Source organism: Scophthalmus maximus, chromosome 13, assembly GCF_022379125.1.
Source record: "Scophthalmus maximus strain ysfricsl-2021 chromosome 13, ASM2237912v1, whole genome shotgun sequence".
Classification (NCBI taxonomy): domain Eukaryota; kingdom Metazoa; phylum Chordata; class Actinopteri; order Pleuronectiformes; family Scophthalmidae; genus Scophthalmus; species Scophthalmus maximus.
Window position 1 is genome coordinate 20,087,328 of NC_061527.1, and position 15,592 is coordinate 20,102,919.

At 42.1% G+C, this 15,592-nt stretch overlaps 1 protein-coding gene across 1 annotated transcript in view; it reads left to right on the top strand.

The window, feature by feature from the left end:
* The window catches only part of oca2 (oculocutaneous albinism II), a 39,481-nt gene extending 26,825 nt beyond the window's left edge, over positions 1–12,656 (top strand). Inside the window, exons 22-24 of the mRNA XM_035648816.2 lie at positions 1,350–1,443; positions 2,104–2,197; positions 10,148–12,656. Coding sequence (XP_035504709.1) covers positions 1,350–1,443; positions 2,104–2,197; positions 10,148–10,235 — 276 coding nt within the window. The 3' untranslated portion in view covers positions 10,236–12,656. The remainder of the gene's footprint in view (positions 1–1,349; positions 1,444–2,103; positions 2,198–10,147) is intronic.
* Positions 12,657–15,592: the final 2,936 nt, after the last annotated feature.

Consider the following 15,592-nt stretch of genomic DNA (forward strand, 5'->3'; position numbering starts at 1 on the left):
TTATAAGCTTATCACTATTCTGGTGTCTTTAGCAACATGGACATAAAATCATTGTTTCTTCCAATTCCCAGCCAGGACAGGCCTCACATAAGAAGAGGAGAAAACATTGTTGGTCCAAATGCAAATAACATGCTCATGAATTTTTTCCTTTATTATAGTTTTGTAGTGGTGCCTACAAAATCGTATCGTACTTTCCATACAGCTATATTAACATATAGGAGGATACAGAGAGATTCTCTCACACTCACGAATCATATAAAAACACTTCAAAAAGACATCATTTATAAGTAACTCTCTTAAAAGTATCAGAGCAACTGCCACCTCACCACTTTGTCTGTTTGGCTGAAAATGAATAGATTGCACAGAAATCAATGTTTCCTCTGGGCCCCTCCGCCAGTGTGCTCATTTAAAATGACTGAAAGAAAAGGAAAACATGTTATCCCACTGACAGACTGAGATTTTTGACTTGTCAGCTCCCCACAACTCTTTTGAAGATGTCCTTTCCTTTTATATTTTTTTTTTTTTCCCATTTGTCCAGGCCCATGCAAATGTTGAAGGGACTTCAAACTGCATCAGTTTTCAGTTCAGTGCCCAGCTGATAAGAAAACATGTCCCGATTGTCACTGTCACAATAGACTGACGCTGAGAAAAAGAAAAAAAATGTTTTCCCCTGTCTGACCAGAAAAATGAACATATGAAAAACATCAATTTAGAGGCACTGTCTTTTTTAATGCTATAGTTTCAGATTTTGTGAAATATGCTAATTTGCTTTCTTCTTTTGGTGTACTTCCCAAAATGTCGACCAGTTTTTTTCAAACACAAACAAATAAATCAAAGCCACCCAAATGCCAAAAAAAATATATATGTATATATATCATTAGGATACTCAGTTAGGGTTTTGGTTTTCCAACCAGGGGAGACATTTTGATTGATTCAGTGTATGCATGCTCGGTCAGTGTGTTTTGTGAAAGTGATATACAGCACTACTCTGTTGCTCATGCTGTATCGTACACATGACGCAAATTCCTGAGAAAATAATCCAACTGTAGAAAAGGCAGGGACATGGTTGTGTCCACGCTGTTCTGCCATCATGGTGGATTCTGCTGCGGCTCATCACCTACTGCATGTTGCATGTAAAAATGAATCACTAATCTAAACGCGGCAAAAGATGGAGCTTCTGTGTTCATGTATATGTATTAAGGCTGTCGCTGGTGTTCGCAAGTATAAGACTACCGTATTTTAGAGACCAAAACCAGCTTAAGTCAAATGTCTTCAGTTTCCTTTAGTGTTGAAATAATTTATTTGGGAAACTGCTAAAAGTAGACCTTCAATCTGTCTTTACTTCACAGATTCCAGTTCTCATCAACTTGAGTCAGGATGCAGATGTGAACCTGCCAATAAAACCTCTCATCTACGCTCTGGCTATGGGAGCCTGTCTTGGGGGTAAGCTTCTCATTTCATCCTCTCCATGTAATAAAGCATAAACCAAAGTAGAAAAAAAAGGGACTGTTTGGTTTTGGGCAAAACAAACAAAACCTTCCAGAATTCCTCACAGACAGCAGGGACGTTATATTTTATCCCTGTTTGAAAGGTGTTGATCTTTATCGATGGCCTCTGCCAGCAGAAGACATCATATGCTCCAGGTGACAGCCACACTTTGTACAGCTGTGTCCCTGTCCCGGGACGCCGGGCTGTGCTTTTAGTCAGAGCAGCCCGAGGTCCTCATTCAAGCTCTGCCACACACCAGCGACCTGCCCTTCAGCAGTTCTGTTTGGGGGGGGGCAGTTTAATCAACTGGTCTGTGACAGGTCCCTATTGATCTGCAGTATGATGTTGCCACTGCCGAGCTGACACCTTTTGAGATGGGAGCTGTATTGAGCGGCACGATGGATATGCACCCTGACTGTCAAAATGTTGCCCGCAGTAGATGGAAAACAGCAAAACTTTCTACTAGATTTAGGCTGAACATTCAAAGAGAATTGCTGAATGTCCGTGATTATCAGTATTATAATATCAGTGCATAAATTGCGCTGGCGCTCTTGTTGAATTATATGTTCTATGTGACATTGTTATATTGACCTCGTTATTCTCCTGTCTGTTTAGGAAATGGTACACTGATAGGAGCGTCAGCCAACGTTGTGTGTGCAGGAATTGCTGAGCAACATGGCTACGGCTTTTCCTTTATGGAGTTCTTCAGGTGAGTCCTCTCCTCCTCAACGGCATTAACGTTATGCATCAAGCAGTGAACAGTCAAAGATAAAGGTCCTTTCAAGATGTGACGCTCAAAGGGTTTTTTGAATCTCTTCGGGTAATGTCAGACTTGTGCATTACCATGGTTTTTGTATCATAGGCTATTCTGCCTGAAGCGGTACTTACACATTAATGTGCGTCATATGTTACAATAGGAGATGCCAACAATGTGAACTGAGCTGCTTCAGAATATTTACAAAACAGCCTCAAGAATCACAGTTCAGTGCTTGTATTTATGGAATGTGTCAGAGTAGGAAATCACTTGCCAGAGTGTCACATTTTTGGTCCTACTCTCAGGATTACAGGTAATGACAATTTATGAAATTTCCTATCTCAGGAAATTCCAATTAATTTGGTCTTTGATTGGGCCTATGTGTATTAATGAATATACGTATGAGCCCAAAGTAACAGTGAGTCCTGTTATCGACATAATGAATGATATCTCAACTTAATTGCAATAGGTAAATTGTGGGGTCTTATCTATCTAATTATTATTGTGTATTTATTCATTTTGAATAACAATGGTGCTGTAATTGAGAGATATGTTCATATCCATACATTGCATTTCCCCATATAAATATTCCATGATGTTTGGGAGCTACAGCACCCTCCCCACTCTCTCCTAGAAGAAGTCCTACTCTTTGCTGAAAGTAAATTGTGGAGGTTTGCTTGATAAACATGGGCTCTGGTTATTGAATTGTGTTTGTGTACCTGTGTTATCTGGCAGAGGTTGCGCTACTTGGGGGGGCAGTGCTGGAATTATGGGTACTGGCACATTTTAAAGGGTTTCCGCCTGACCTTGCTTGGGATATATACACAGCAGTGTACCCTTCTGTCAGTGAAATAACTCTAGGAAACAACCTGGCAGACATAAGACGATGTCATCTGTTCTGGGCAGTAATTCTAGTTTGTGTCCTCTCCGGTGACACTGTGAGGTCAGTGAGGAAGTTCTACAATACTGGGTAAGGAGCAATTCAAAGTGCAGAGAGATACGGTAATGGTCTACAGAAAAGAAAAGGACATTTGGTACACTTAGGTGATAAAAGTAGGATTCAAATTCACACTGAGTGAAAGACTCGTTCAGATCTTGATTTGAGGACCCTCTGAACTAAATATAGCAAAAATATAATATTTCATCTCATGCATGGTGGTAAGTAGGCTGCTTCCTATGTTGCTACCTCCTGACTAATAATGGTGATTCTGGTGATGCAACAGCCAGATATACTTTGCAATTTGCTTGTTGGAGAAGTGGAAGGGGTCAGTGATCAAAAGAATGATGAATATGAGTCTGATTACACCTCAAATGCAATCACTCGGAAAAAGCATGTCATTTGATCCATGGGACTACACTAAGTATTCTGTACGTACGATGTATATAGATAGTGAGCCCATTTCATTTGGATTCAGTTCGGTAACAAGTTATATTTGAGTTGGTGATTTGAAGGCTTTGTGTGTGCCAATGTTCTGTTGGTCACCCCCAAATATTTCATACTGGAACACGTGAAAGGGATTACTCACTACTGTCCTGAACATGTTTATGTGTTTTGTGAGCTGTTTATATTCTTTGCTTTTCTAGCCAAGCTAGCAGCCAAGCTCTTAGGAGGGCAATGTCGATGTGCTGGACGGTCCACCACTGTGTTCCACACTGAAATGTCTTTTGGATGGATTGCCATGAAATTTGGTACGTTTGGATCCAATGGTCCCCAGAGGATGAATCCTCTTCAATGGTGTGTCAGACTTCTGACCTGTAGTCTACCTGTGTGCTGGACCCCCTTCCCATCAGCCTCCTCCAAGCATTTGCTACAACCATTGTGCCGGTATCACACTTGATAAATGCTTCATTGATTCCACAACAATTCCAAATGCTTTGAAACAGGCTCAGGTAGTTCCTCATGCTCGAAAAGCCTTCACTCAACCTGCTCAAGTTGAGCACTATTGATCAGTCTTGATTCTTCCATTCTTAATCTGAGAATATTGAAAGGGCGGTCTTCAAACTGGTCTCCTTGATTCAAATCAGTTGGGTTTTAAGGATTGGCCACTCAACTGAAAGAGCAATGCTATCCGTGACAGCTATGAGCTGCAGCTCCGTCTTCGGTTCTTATCGCGCAAGAATCATTTAGCAACCCTTGACACCGTGAACCACCGCTTTCTGCTATCTGTTCTCTTCAACGTGGGCACCTTGGGAGCGGTGTCTCTGGGCCATCACAGTTATCGTATGTTGACAAATGTGTTATTGCACGGGAAAGACACAGGATTTTCCATCTACATAGAGAGAACATTTGCAGCCCCTCGGCTTTGCTCTCCCTCTGTCTCTCTCACACTGTACCTGTTATTTTACAGTTATTGGATTTAGGCATTGTTTTCAGCTGCAGCAGTGTCTGTAATTGGCTGACTGTGGCAAAGGTCACAGCTGTTCAGAGAGACAGGTAAGGGGGGAAAGTGGTGTTTGTGACTCTAGGCAGCTGCGACTGACTAGTGCTGCATCAGACGATGAAGTTCAGGGCCAAGATCAGTCCACAGGGACACAAATGCCCCGTTGATAGACCATCACAAAGGAAAACGAAAGGCCCTGAATAGTTTAGCAAAAAGTTGTTCTGATCCCTGTTGCTTCTTTCATGCCTCTCGGCCCTGATCAACCTCCTCTACTCAAACCACTAACCCGGGGAGCAAGGCAAAAGCACTTTATGGCATGTGCTGTGTAGTCCAGCTCGACGGGGTATGAGTCATTGCTAGTGTTCACGTGCTCAGTGTGAAAAATGGCCGCTGTTACAGTAACCACTTGGAATGGTAGAAGAAAAATTGCCAGGATGCCTTGTAAAAGCGTAATGAGTGGTGTCCTGTAAGATTTCAACCACTTCCCTCTTTCGTTGTGAAAGGCCACTACCCAGTCACGGGCACTTCAAGGCGAAGGATTTGGACTAGTGGAACAGCTAAGTCCAGCAGTATCAATTGAGACTGACTGATCACATATGATGGAATTCAAGATGGATTAAGCAATTGGCCCCCTCCGATAGGCACATTTTGAATGGCCCATGTAAAAACCAAAACCTGGATTAAAAAGAACACGCACACTCACATTATCAAGAATATTGTTTCCAGAAGTCTTTTTTGAACTATTCAAGTTAAGGTTCAGTTTCTACTGATAAAGAAATATAGGTAGCGTATTCTATTCCACAACCTTAAAAGTACACACAGGCTCAGCATTGTCACAGGGAGCAGTGCTGTCCAGTGTCGAGCATGCAGCCCCTCCAGTCAGAGAAGTGTGTCCCTCGGTTTACCTAAGGAGTGTCTTTGAGATTGCATCAGCACTCTCAAAGAGCTCCCATCATGTGCAATTAAATCAATGTTTGAGATCACAACGTAGGATGGGATTTTACATTTTTTTTAGATAAGGTTGACCTTGTTCCCTTTCCAAGCTGTATTGTGGCAGCTTTTTCATCCGTCCCTCCACGCTGCGACTGCGATGGGAAATGGGTATTTGCCCCGCAGAAAGGGATTCACTCGTGCAGAGGTGACCCCACCTTGTCTGGCTATAGGATAACAGTCAAGAGATTCCTCACACCGTTCATCTTAAGTGGACACTCATTGCACAATGACAGTGGTCTTGTGTCAAAGGCCCATTTAATGCATCAACATTGTGTAACCATATGTATTCAGAGTGAGATTTAAAGGCCATTATATATGATATTGGCATGAGTATTTTAAAAAAGCTCGGAAGCACAATATGATCTTCATTTCTCAACAACTAATCGAAATACACACCAGTGGGCTCTTCATCTATCTATACTGCTGAATGATACATTGCAATCAGGTGATAGTATGGCGTTTATATTTTAGCCTGAGGGGGAGCTGTATGGTTTGATGGTCCAATGTATTTTATTAATGTCATGTACACTCACGCTCACTTTTTGCCTGAGATTGGTAGCATCAGCTCTAGACTTTTGGCATCAAGTGCAATTTCAACGCAGCTATAAATCCATCTGTTAGAGACAGTGTCACTTTACAGACTCTCTGGTCACCAGCAGAAATTAAAGACTAATAGCTCCGAACACACCGAAAGAGTTTCCAGTGGTTAGTCTTTCCTGTGTGAGAATGGAAAGCTCGGCATACATGGCAACAGTAACCAAGGGCAGCGGGGGCTTAGCGAACAGTTAATTAATACTAAGTTAACAAATCCATTGTTGGTGCAGGGAGCCAGCGCAGGAGTTCTTTTTGGAGAGGGAAGGAGTCATGAGGTCAAGGCGCTTGAATGAGATCTTTTCTCAAGACGTTTACTCTGAGGTTGTGGATGTTGGATTAGGGTTTTGAGACCATAGATGATCACATCAGGATTTAAGTAGATTTATATAACTGGACATCGTCAGTGTAGCATTCTTTCAGCAGCAATTCTTTCAAACCCCATCCATATATTGGTATTCGAGAATTATTGCCATTTTGGTGTAGGTTCATTGCGAATAACATTGAATTTATTGAGAATTTATTCCAGTTTGTGGTTTGTTAAGTGGATAAAAAGATAAAAATAAGGTAAGGGAATGGTCGGGTCCGATGTTTGTTGAGCCAGCACACATTGTAACTTTACCTGTTATTTTTGGTGAACATCTTTATTGTTGAAGGTTTTCCTCGTCCCCTGATTAAACCTTTGATTCGTTCATAAATGATAATCACCCTGACCTTTGGAACTCCCTTCAACTGTCTGCTGACAAAGTTCCACGCCTACAATTTAAATGCACCACCACGCCACACTGAAATCATTATTAATGAGCCTAAGTGCTTGACTACCCTCATTAATCCTAAATTGACATTTCCACATGCATATTAAGAGGAAACTGTATAATTTTATTTATATGAATAATGAAATAGTAGCAACACTAAAGACACTAGTACATAAACCCCTTACGCTTACACTTAAGGTCCTGTGGACTTCTCGTTTGCTTTTCTTTGCTTTTTCAGTGCAGAGGATTCGATGAATGGAACATTATGACAGATCATCTTAAAGTGGGTCGTTAAGATGGCTCCTGGGTTGCAGTCGAATTGTCAAATTGGCTTAGGAAGTTTCCTAAATCTTGAAGAGACCTGGAAGTATTTGATCAGCAGCCGTGATAAGAGCTGTTTGGATTCTCTAAAGGAGATAGGAAAGGAGTTTCAATGCTTCCTTTCCTATCTCCTTTAGCATAGGGTACACTGGACCTTCCTATGCGAGAGTAAAGGAGATAAAGATGTCCCACAATTCATTGCAGCAGCGATATATCCAAAATAGAAGTGGAAGACGTGGAAGAGTATGAATATGACTCAGAAGAGACGCGCGTCATTGAAATGGAATAATTTAGAGTCCTGTTCGCCAGACACAGCTAAAGTGGAATAATTGATGGAGTGGATACTGATTCAGGAAGACGGAAACCGTGGATGTCTTAAGCAGAAGTATTTATTATAAGAGCTCAATATTGAGGAGACTTCCGGTTCGCTACACAGATCAACAGGTTCACAGTGTTCGGCGTCCCAAGAAAGTCTGCCTGTTCCCTGGTCTCTGTAGTGAATTTAGTTTAGAGTAATGTCGTCATCTCCCCGCGACTATGGCGCCTCGAGAGACACTTCCGCTGCTCAAGGCTTGCCATAGATGAGATGACCTTGCTCGGTGCCTGAGAAGACTCACTTCTCTGTCTTAACAGTTTCTCAGGGAGGATAGACGAAAATTCCTCAACAGTCATCATGTGAGTTACCGTTGCGTATGAATAATTTACATCTGATGTCACACGGTGGTAAAACACACTGAAACATGCTGTGAAAAGTCGAGTCGGGTTCTCTGAGCAGCGCTGTCGGCTTTTCCTAAGTCCTATGAGTCCTCCTTAACACCCTTCCTTGACCTCATGACGTTTTCCACTGAGGTCAAGGAATAGAAGATAGGAAAAGACGATAGGCAGTGTGTCACCTGTGTCCAAACATCTGCGCCCTCTTGTGTATATAGTCTTTGAGCCTCCCTTGGTTCTCCGTTGGTTTGTCTGCTGAGCCGTGTCAGCTCTGCACTTCGTTTCTCTGTGTCTCCTGAGTTTGAGGTTGTTTTTTTGGGATTATCTGAGTAATTATGAGTTCTTCTGTTGCTTTTCCCCATTAAATTTACGTTCCATGATTCAGATACAATAGGTCCAGAGCTGCTATCTCTTTCCATCTCTCTGTGTAATGGAGCACTAAATGCACATGAAGGGCTTTTAAAATTACTTGCTAGTCTCTTTGGGTGTGCCATTTCTTTGTATTCCTGGGGACTTCATGTGCATTTACTTAGCACACTTTTCTTTGGTGTTTTTCGTGTTAAATTACATGATCCATGAGACGGGTTTGTTCATGATGCAGTGAGACGAAGGATGATAACGATTATTGAATCTCTCATTTTTCTCTAAACTACTAATTGTCCAAACAGTCAAAAATATATTAAATAGCAAACCAATGTAACACAGTTTTAATTGGCCACATGAGGGTTACTTAATTAGTCAGGGTTCAAAATTTTCATCCCATTTAATGTTGGTAGTTCTCACACTCCATCAGACCTTTGTGAAGCTTGGTAATTACTGTACGTTCTCTTAGGGGAGAATTTGCCAGTTGTACTCGCATCTTTTCACTCGCTTTGTTTTGCTTATGGACCAATTTTCACTCAACATGTTGCGTTATTGCAAATGTTGGTACATTTCTTAAACAAGTCCACATGTCAAAATCTCAGTGTAATAATTCTTTAGCTGCTACTGAGGCTCAAAATGGACATTTTGTTATTGTGTCATGTTTAATCCTCAGTCTTTTATTAGTGACTCAAGTTGCATTCTGGCTCTCAGAAAAAACAGACCAGAAAGAGACATATGATTCTTTGCATTTCTCTAAAAAAATCAAACTTGAACATTGCTATTTCATGTGATCTGTCTGTGAGGTTCTTTCTGATTGGTGTGTTTGATGCAGTGGTTATTGTCATGAAATATACATCAGCTTATTGGATACATTCATCATCATAATAATTGGCCATGCATTATTATTTTCCATTAATCTCATGAGAAGATTAGCACCAGCTAACAGTGATGTGAATCATCATATGGCAGAAGTAGGTATTTTCTGGTTTATTTGATGTAGAATTATATAGTAAGTCTGCCTCATATCTCACTCTGTACCATTACACATCTGCGCTAAAGGAAATTTCAACAATATGGCTGCTCCTAATTTTTTTAATTTTCCAGTAAGGGAACTATAGTTTGAATTAGTCCTCGGATGATTGCTGGCACACTATCTATAAATCAATTTTCCCTTTTTCTGTCTTCGTCCTGTAAAACTGATCTATGCCACAGACTGAGGGCGAACAGATCCCTGGCCCTCAGAGCAGCCATGTGTCCATATAGGGCATGGGGCGCATCCAAAGGACAAACCATCTGCAGTTCTGGAGTCATCTCAGTCCACCGTTGAAATTGATGATACTGATTCAGGAATGAAAAGCTGCAGAGCGGTCACGTCCGCAGTTGACTTAGTGCTACAATAAAGGCAGTGATCGTTGCCGTTGCACCATAAATTGGTGCAGCCGATCTTTTAAGTGGTTGTCGGTCTCAACCCAGTGTTGTTAACTTTCATCAGCCTAGTTACAAAAGCAGTCAAATGAGTTGTTTTTGTAATTTATTGTCAAATTACCAGTGTTGTGTGTAAATGGAAGCTCTGACCTGTGGTGGCACTTGACGAAAGGTCGGGGGATCATCAGTCCATCATTAGGACTCATCTTGTGGAGACCATATACCTCAGTATGACTCTGGGCCCCATAGGCTTATCACTGTTTCTCCCTCTAAATTCATAATTTACACCATTTTTTGGTTATTTTGTATTATTTAGAAAATGTTCTCAGAAAGAATAACATGCTAATTTGTCATTTGTCTCACAGGTTAGGATTCCCCATGATGATAATGACGTGTATGATTGCCATGTGCTACCTGCTGGCGACCCACATCGGACTCGGATGGAACATGTAATCCACACCTGTTGTACAGAGCCAAAGAGACCTTGTGTGTGTGTGTGTGTGTGTGTGTGTGTGTGTGTGTGTGTGTGTGTGTGTGTGTGTGTGTGTGTGTGTGTGTGTGTGTGTGTGTGTGTGTGTGTGTGTGTGTGTGTGTGTGTGTGTGTGTGTGTGTGTGTGTGTGTGTGTGTGTGTGTGTGTGTGTGTGTGTGTGTGTGTGTGCGCGCGCGCGCGCCAGAGGCAGCCTTAAAAATCCTGGGGCCTGTTTCAAAAGCCAATGTGGAGCCTTGCCTCCATGAATATTTAAAAGAGAAAAATATGCAAGGATTCCAGTTTACTTGCATTAATAATGGTATATTTTCAGATTTAAAAGCATTATGTTCTCTTTCAGCACCACGGACAACTCAACATAGAGGTTAGAAATGATCCAAACAAATCTTTTTAAAGCATCACTATGCGACTATTCTACCTTCGTATCAAATTTATTTGATGGTATGCTGAGTTGTAATAGGGAGAAGGGAGCCTCTTTCATTCCCTCGCCGCGCCGCCCTTGTTTTCCTGCTGACTTTACGTAAAAAACGTATTAAAAACATAAAAAATACAGGTCTGTAAAGTATTCCCCTGTGGTCCCACAGTCCAAATGGGCCATGCCACCACATCTGCAGTATCTATGGAACAGTAAATCCTGTCAGTCGTTAAAAGTTGCAGAGTTTTCTACATGGCTTCTACAGCCTAGTTTAGACAGTGAATGAGTGTGTTGGCAACATACACGTAAACCGTGAATACATGTGTTTAAGTTAATTCCCCAATATACCATTTGATATAAGCTAGTCCTAGTTAGCCTGTATGTACGTTTTTGTCAGAATCAGAATAATGGCTTAATAAAAAATTGGATTTTCTTTTATTTATTGGATTATCAGATCACATATAGGGAATTTGACTTTGTACAAAATAAGCTAGATAAGATATAGCCACAGACAGAGAAAAACAGGATACCATTGAAAAGTAATAACTTCATAACCACGCTGGCAAGTGACTGGCATTTTAACAGAACTACTTCTGAAACGTAAGAATCACACAGCGGGAGTCAGGAAGATTCAGGCAGCAACAGGGACATTGATGACTTGACAGGACGGGCACATTATACATGAGGGGGCCATCGAAGGGGAGAAAGAGACCACCGTGCCCCCCACAGCTTCAGTGTCAGGTGGAGGAGACTCCTAGAGTTGACTCGACACGGTGGACTCCATAACCTGTGTCCGTTGTTCTGAAGTGGCCTGTTCAATTTGATCATGTGATGTTCTCACTGTGAAATAACAAATTCCTGCTCTGTGTTACATTGGCTCTTCTCCGAGATGCCAAGTGTATATATACAGTATATATATATATATATATTTTTATCAAAAAGAAAGGGGGTGAATTATTCGGTTCTTGCCAGTCATTTGCCTGTTAAAGCTAAGGCTGCCAATGTTTGTTTCTTTACACGTGTGCATGCGACCGCCCCCCTCCATGCACTTAGTGCTCACTGTAATATGATGTGTAAGCGGATTAATTGATCAGATTATAGGCACTGTTTGAAGAGTTGTAGCCATATTGTATTTTCTACATATGCCAAAGTGTCCTTGAGTAAAGTGCAGACCATCAGGGACCAGACGCGCCGCAAATTTGTCATGCGGCGAGCTTGCTGTACATACAGAGTCAGGCGCCCGCAAATGGTGCGAATGTCGCGACTGGAAGAATTCGCTTCACGTTTGGTGTGAACGCACTTTTACAGAGGTGCCACTCCACACTGCTGAACATGGTGCTACTGCCTCAGAGGGTCCGACTGGTGTCAGTGACCCAGTCGCCTCTGACGTCAGACTGTTCGTTCTCTTCGGGACTCACGTGCTCTGTTCACAACGGCAGCTCACGTCTTCCTTCGACGAGCGCCACGCCGATTTGCTCTCAGAGACGTGGGGCACTGTCACGATTGGTTCACCCACGGTTTACCAAATTAATGTTAATATTTTAAAAGAACCACACGACCCAGTGAAAGGGATTTTGTACTGGATTTTGTTTGAATATTTCTTTGTTGGATTCAGAAATCTCTGGTCTGAGCTGAATCTGAAAAACAAAAATCAGCATTGAGTAAATTTGACAATGACTGATTATTTCATTACAGATCAAATAAAACTGGTGCAGACTATTATCTCAACTCTGTATACTATGTATTGTACTGTGAACACAATGATCTCATGTAACGTCATCGATTTAGTTCACGCAACTGTAATTGAAGAAGCAGCTTAAGTCTTAATAGTCTTAATGTGAAATGAGCAACAACTTTGTACCCTGTCCAGTGAAACTGTTGCCTGTATTTATCGAGCAGCCCAGCAACCCCAATGTCATCTCAACCTCCGGAAACAGTCAGACGGAGATGGACGTGAATAAAGTTTGTGATGTTGCTGGACTTCATTTGGCTCAATTTGATTTTATCATTCTCGTTTGAAGTGCTACTTTGTGCGGCTTTAGGGGATCCGTCTAAAAGTAGAGAGAAAATTACCCTGACATCTTAAAAGTACACAACTATGGAATTTAATGAAGTGGGTGTTTACTTGACAGGGTTTTCCAATGAAAAATTACAACTGGGTTGCACTTTGGGAAAATGTAGTTATCAGTGTTTTTGCAGATTCACCCATAACAGAGATTCAATTTTTGCCAATATTTCTATTTTTTGCATCACTGTGGGTCATATTCTGCAGCCGTCATGTGGCAAATGCACACGTCTGCAGGTTGAGATGTTTGCACTGCAGCAACAAATGTATAGCTGAAGGAGACATATTATGCTTTTTCAGTTTTTCCCCTTTCCTCTAGTGTGTTATATATATCTTTTTTGTGTGTATGTAAAAGGTCTGCAAAGTGAAAAAGCACCAAGGTCCGCTGTGGAGGGAGCTCCTCTCTCCGGCAGACAACACTGCTCCTGAAGCTCCTGAAGCCCCTGAAGCACCTCGTCAGTAGTCTGACCTATTCCATCGTGACAGAAGTGCATGAGGCGCCCAGCGGGCTAGTCTGACGTGCCCCCAATAAAGACAGAAGGAGCGAGAGCCGAGGCCGAGACTGGGCCTCATCGGGCGGGAGGGGCCTTGAAGAGACAGGAGCTAAAACCAAGTGTTTCAGACAGAGGAGCTGCAGGAGCGGACATGTGTGAGGAAACTGATTCGTTTTCTGGGCATTGGAGCACGTGACCCTTCTCAAGTAATAAACCCTAATTAGAATTATGAACCTGAATACGGGCGTAATATGACTCCCTTAAGGGTTTTGTTAAAAAACAATATTGCTGAGGTTTGATAAAGGGCCGTGACTCTCACTCTGCGACTCAATTTGATGAGAGAAGAATCTGCCGTCGTCTTACTTGTACTTTGCCGACACTCGTCATTGCTCCGTCCACCCGCACTTTGGCGTTTGAGCCTGGGGTGTTCTCTACATCCTGAAAATGTGTAAAAATCAGCAGAGCAGGGGTCGCAGAGGTCATTGGGTACTCGACAAAAGTAAATTGGGACACGCTGGATAAAAACAAACAACTCACTGGCGGTGCAGCGTCCACATGAACTGACTGTCACCGAGAATTTTTCCAGCATTACCACAAACGTCCCACTGTTGTTTTTCTGCTGCGTCCACAGCGCCACTCTCACCCTTTTTATTGGCAGCAGCTGAGAATTAAACTGACTTGCGCGTTCCCTTATAATGAGTCCGGCTCCGAGCCAACTGAACCCCCAACCACGCGGATCGATGTATACACTGTAGCTCCTACAGCTCTGTTGTTTCACACTGAAACCCCGGAGAGATCACAGGATCCTGTCGCCATTGCAGAGCCGGGCTCTGGATCGCAGCAGTAATTAGCACCAAATGAATTAAAGACGTCTTCATATCACTATGCATCATGAATGTAGTTAATGTGTGCCAGTGAGGTTGAGTAATTCATGGCTGCAGACTCGAACCTTTTTGTTTTGGAGCCATTTTCTTCTGCACCAAGAAAAGAAACAGCTACCAAATGTTCTAAAACAATTATTTACTGTAGGCTATATCTTCCACTACTCAGGATACACATGTAACACTTTGGCCATTTGCTACTGACCCATAAGGTCTAGAAATGTCAGACAAATTTGCAACGACTGCTGTTTTTGTTGTTTTGCACCAGTTCCTGTCTGCGATGTTCTCCTGGATGCACCACTAACTTTTGCTGGATTACACTGATACTAAAGAAAACTTTTTTAGTCTTAAGTAAACCTCCTGAAAACGTATTTCAGGAGGTTTGAGGAGAATTTTGAATTTGATATTTCATTCATTATTTATTCCACTTATCCTTTGAGAGTCACTGGGGGGCTGGAGTCAATCCCAGCTGACCTGAGGGGAGAGGCCCCACCCTGGACAGGCCCCCAGCCAATCAAGGGACTGACACATTGAGACAAACCCCTCACACTCAAGTAATCGTGAGAATGAATATTAACAGATGAAACAAGTGGACAGTTAAAAGGTAAGCCTGCTGATATATATTAGGGCAATCTGTGTCCCATCCAGACTTCCTGTTTGTCTAACCTTTGTCCTCTTTCTTTCCCCTGCCCTCTCCTCTACTCCACTTGCCCCTTCTCATCTTTCTCCTCATCTGTCCGTCCCTGAGCTCCATCTTTCTCTTTCCATCTCTGTCCATGGAGATAATCAAGTGAACTGGTATGTGTTACACGCACACACACACACACTTTTCTTATGCTATATTCTTACTGGTAAAATAAATCTTCTCATCCAGGATGTGTGATTTGTTCACAGATCAAAACCGTCTGGGCAAATGTAGCCATTCAAATTCCGCATTCCTACTAATAACCCTTTGAGTCAAAGGAGGACGCACAACTTTTATTTTATGGAAGCACGACAGAGTCTAATGAATTAAAATACACATAACAAAAACAGGGTTATTATATTGGTGGGAAGATATTTGTGATATATACAGAAACGATCAGCTCTCACTGCCCACCAGTAATGCAGATCAGCATAGAAAGTAGTAAGGTAACACATCACTGGTCCTGCACACAGTTAGGCTGGACTGTGTGTAGCTGACCGTGTAGTTTATTAGGCCTGCTTGTGACAGTATTGTTTATCTGACCATATGAACTAATTAATTACACAGCTTCAACGAGAATTCATTCGATTTCCTCTAAGAAGCCTCCTCTCCACCACTAATGCTCCTATTCATCAGGAAGGGATTAAACGTGTTCTGCCCTCTGTAATTAAGCAGTGGAGCGAGGGAGCTTAAGAGGATTCACGTTAAAGTCTATTTAAAAAAAAAAAACGGATCCTCTTGTGACCAGAAAGAGTAACACCATACAGACTGAAATAAACACT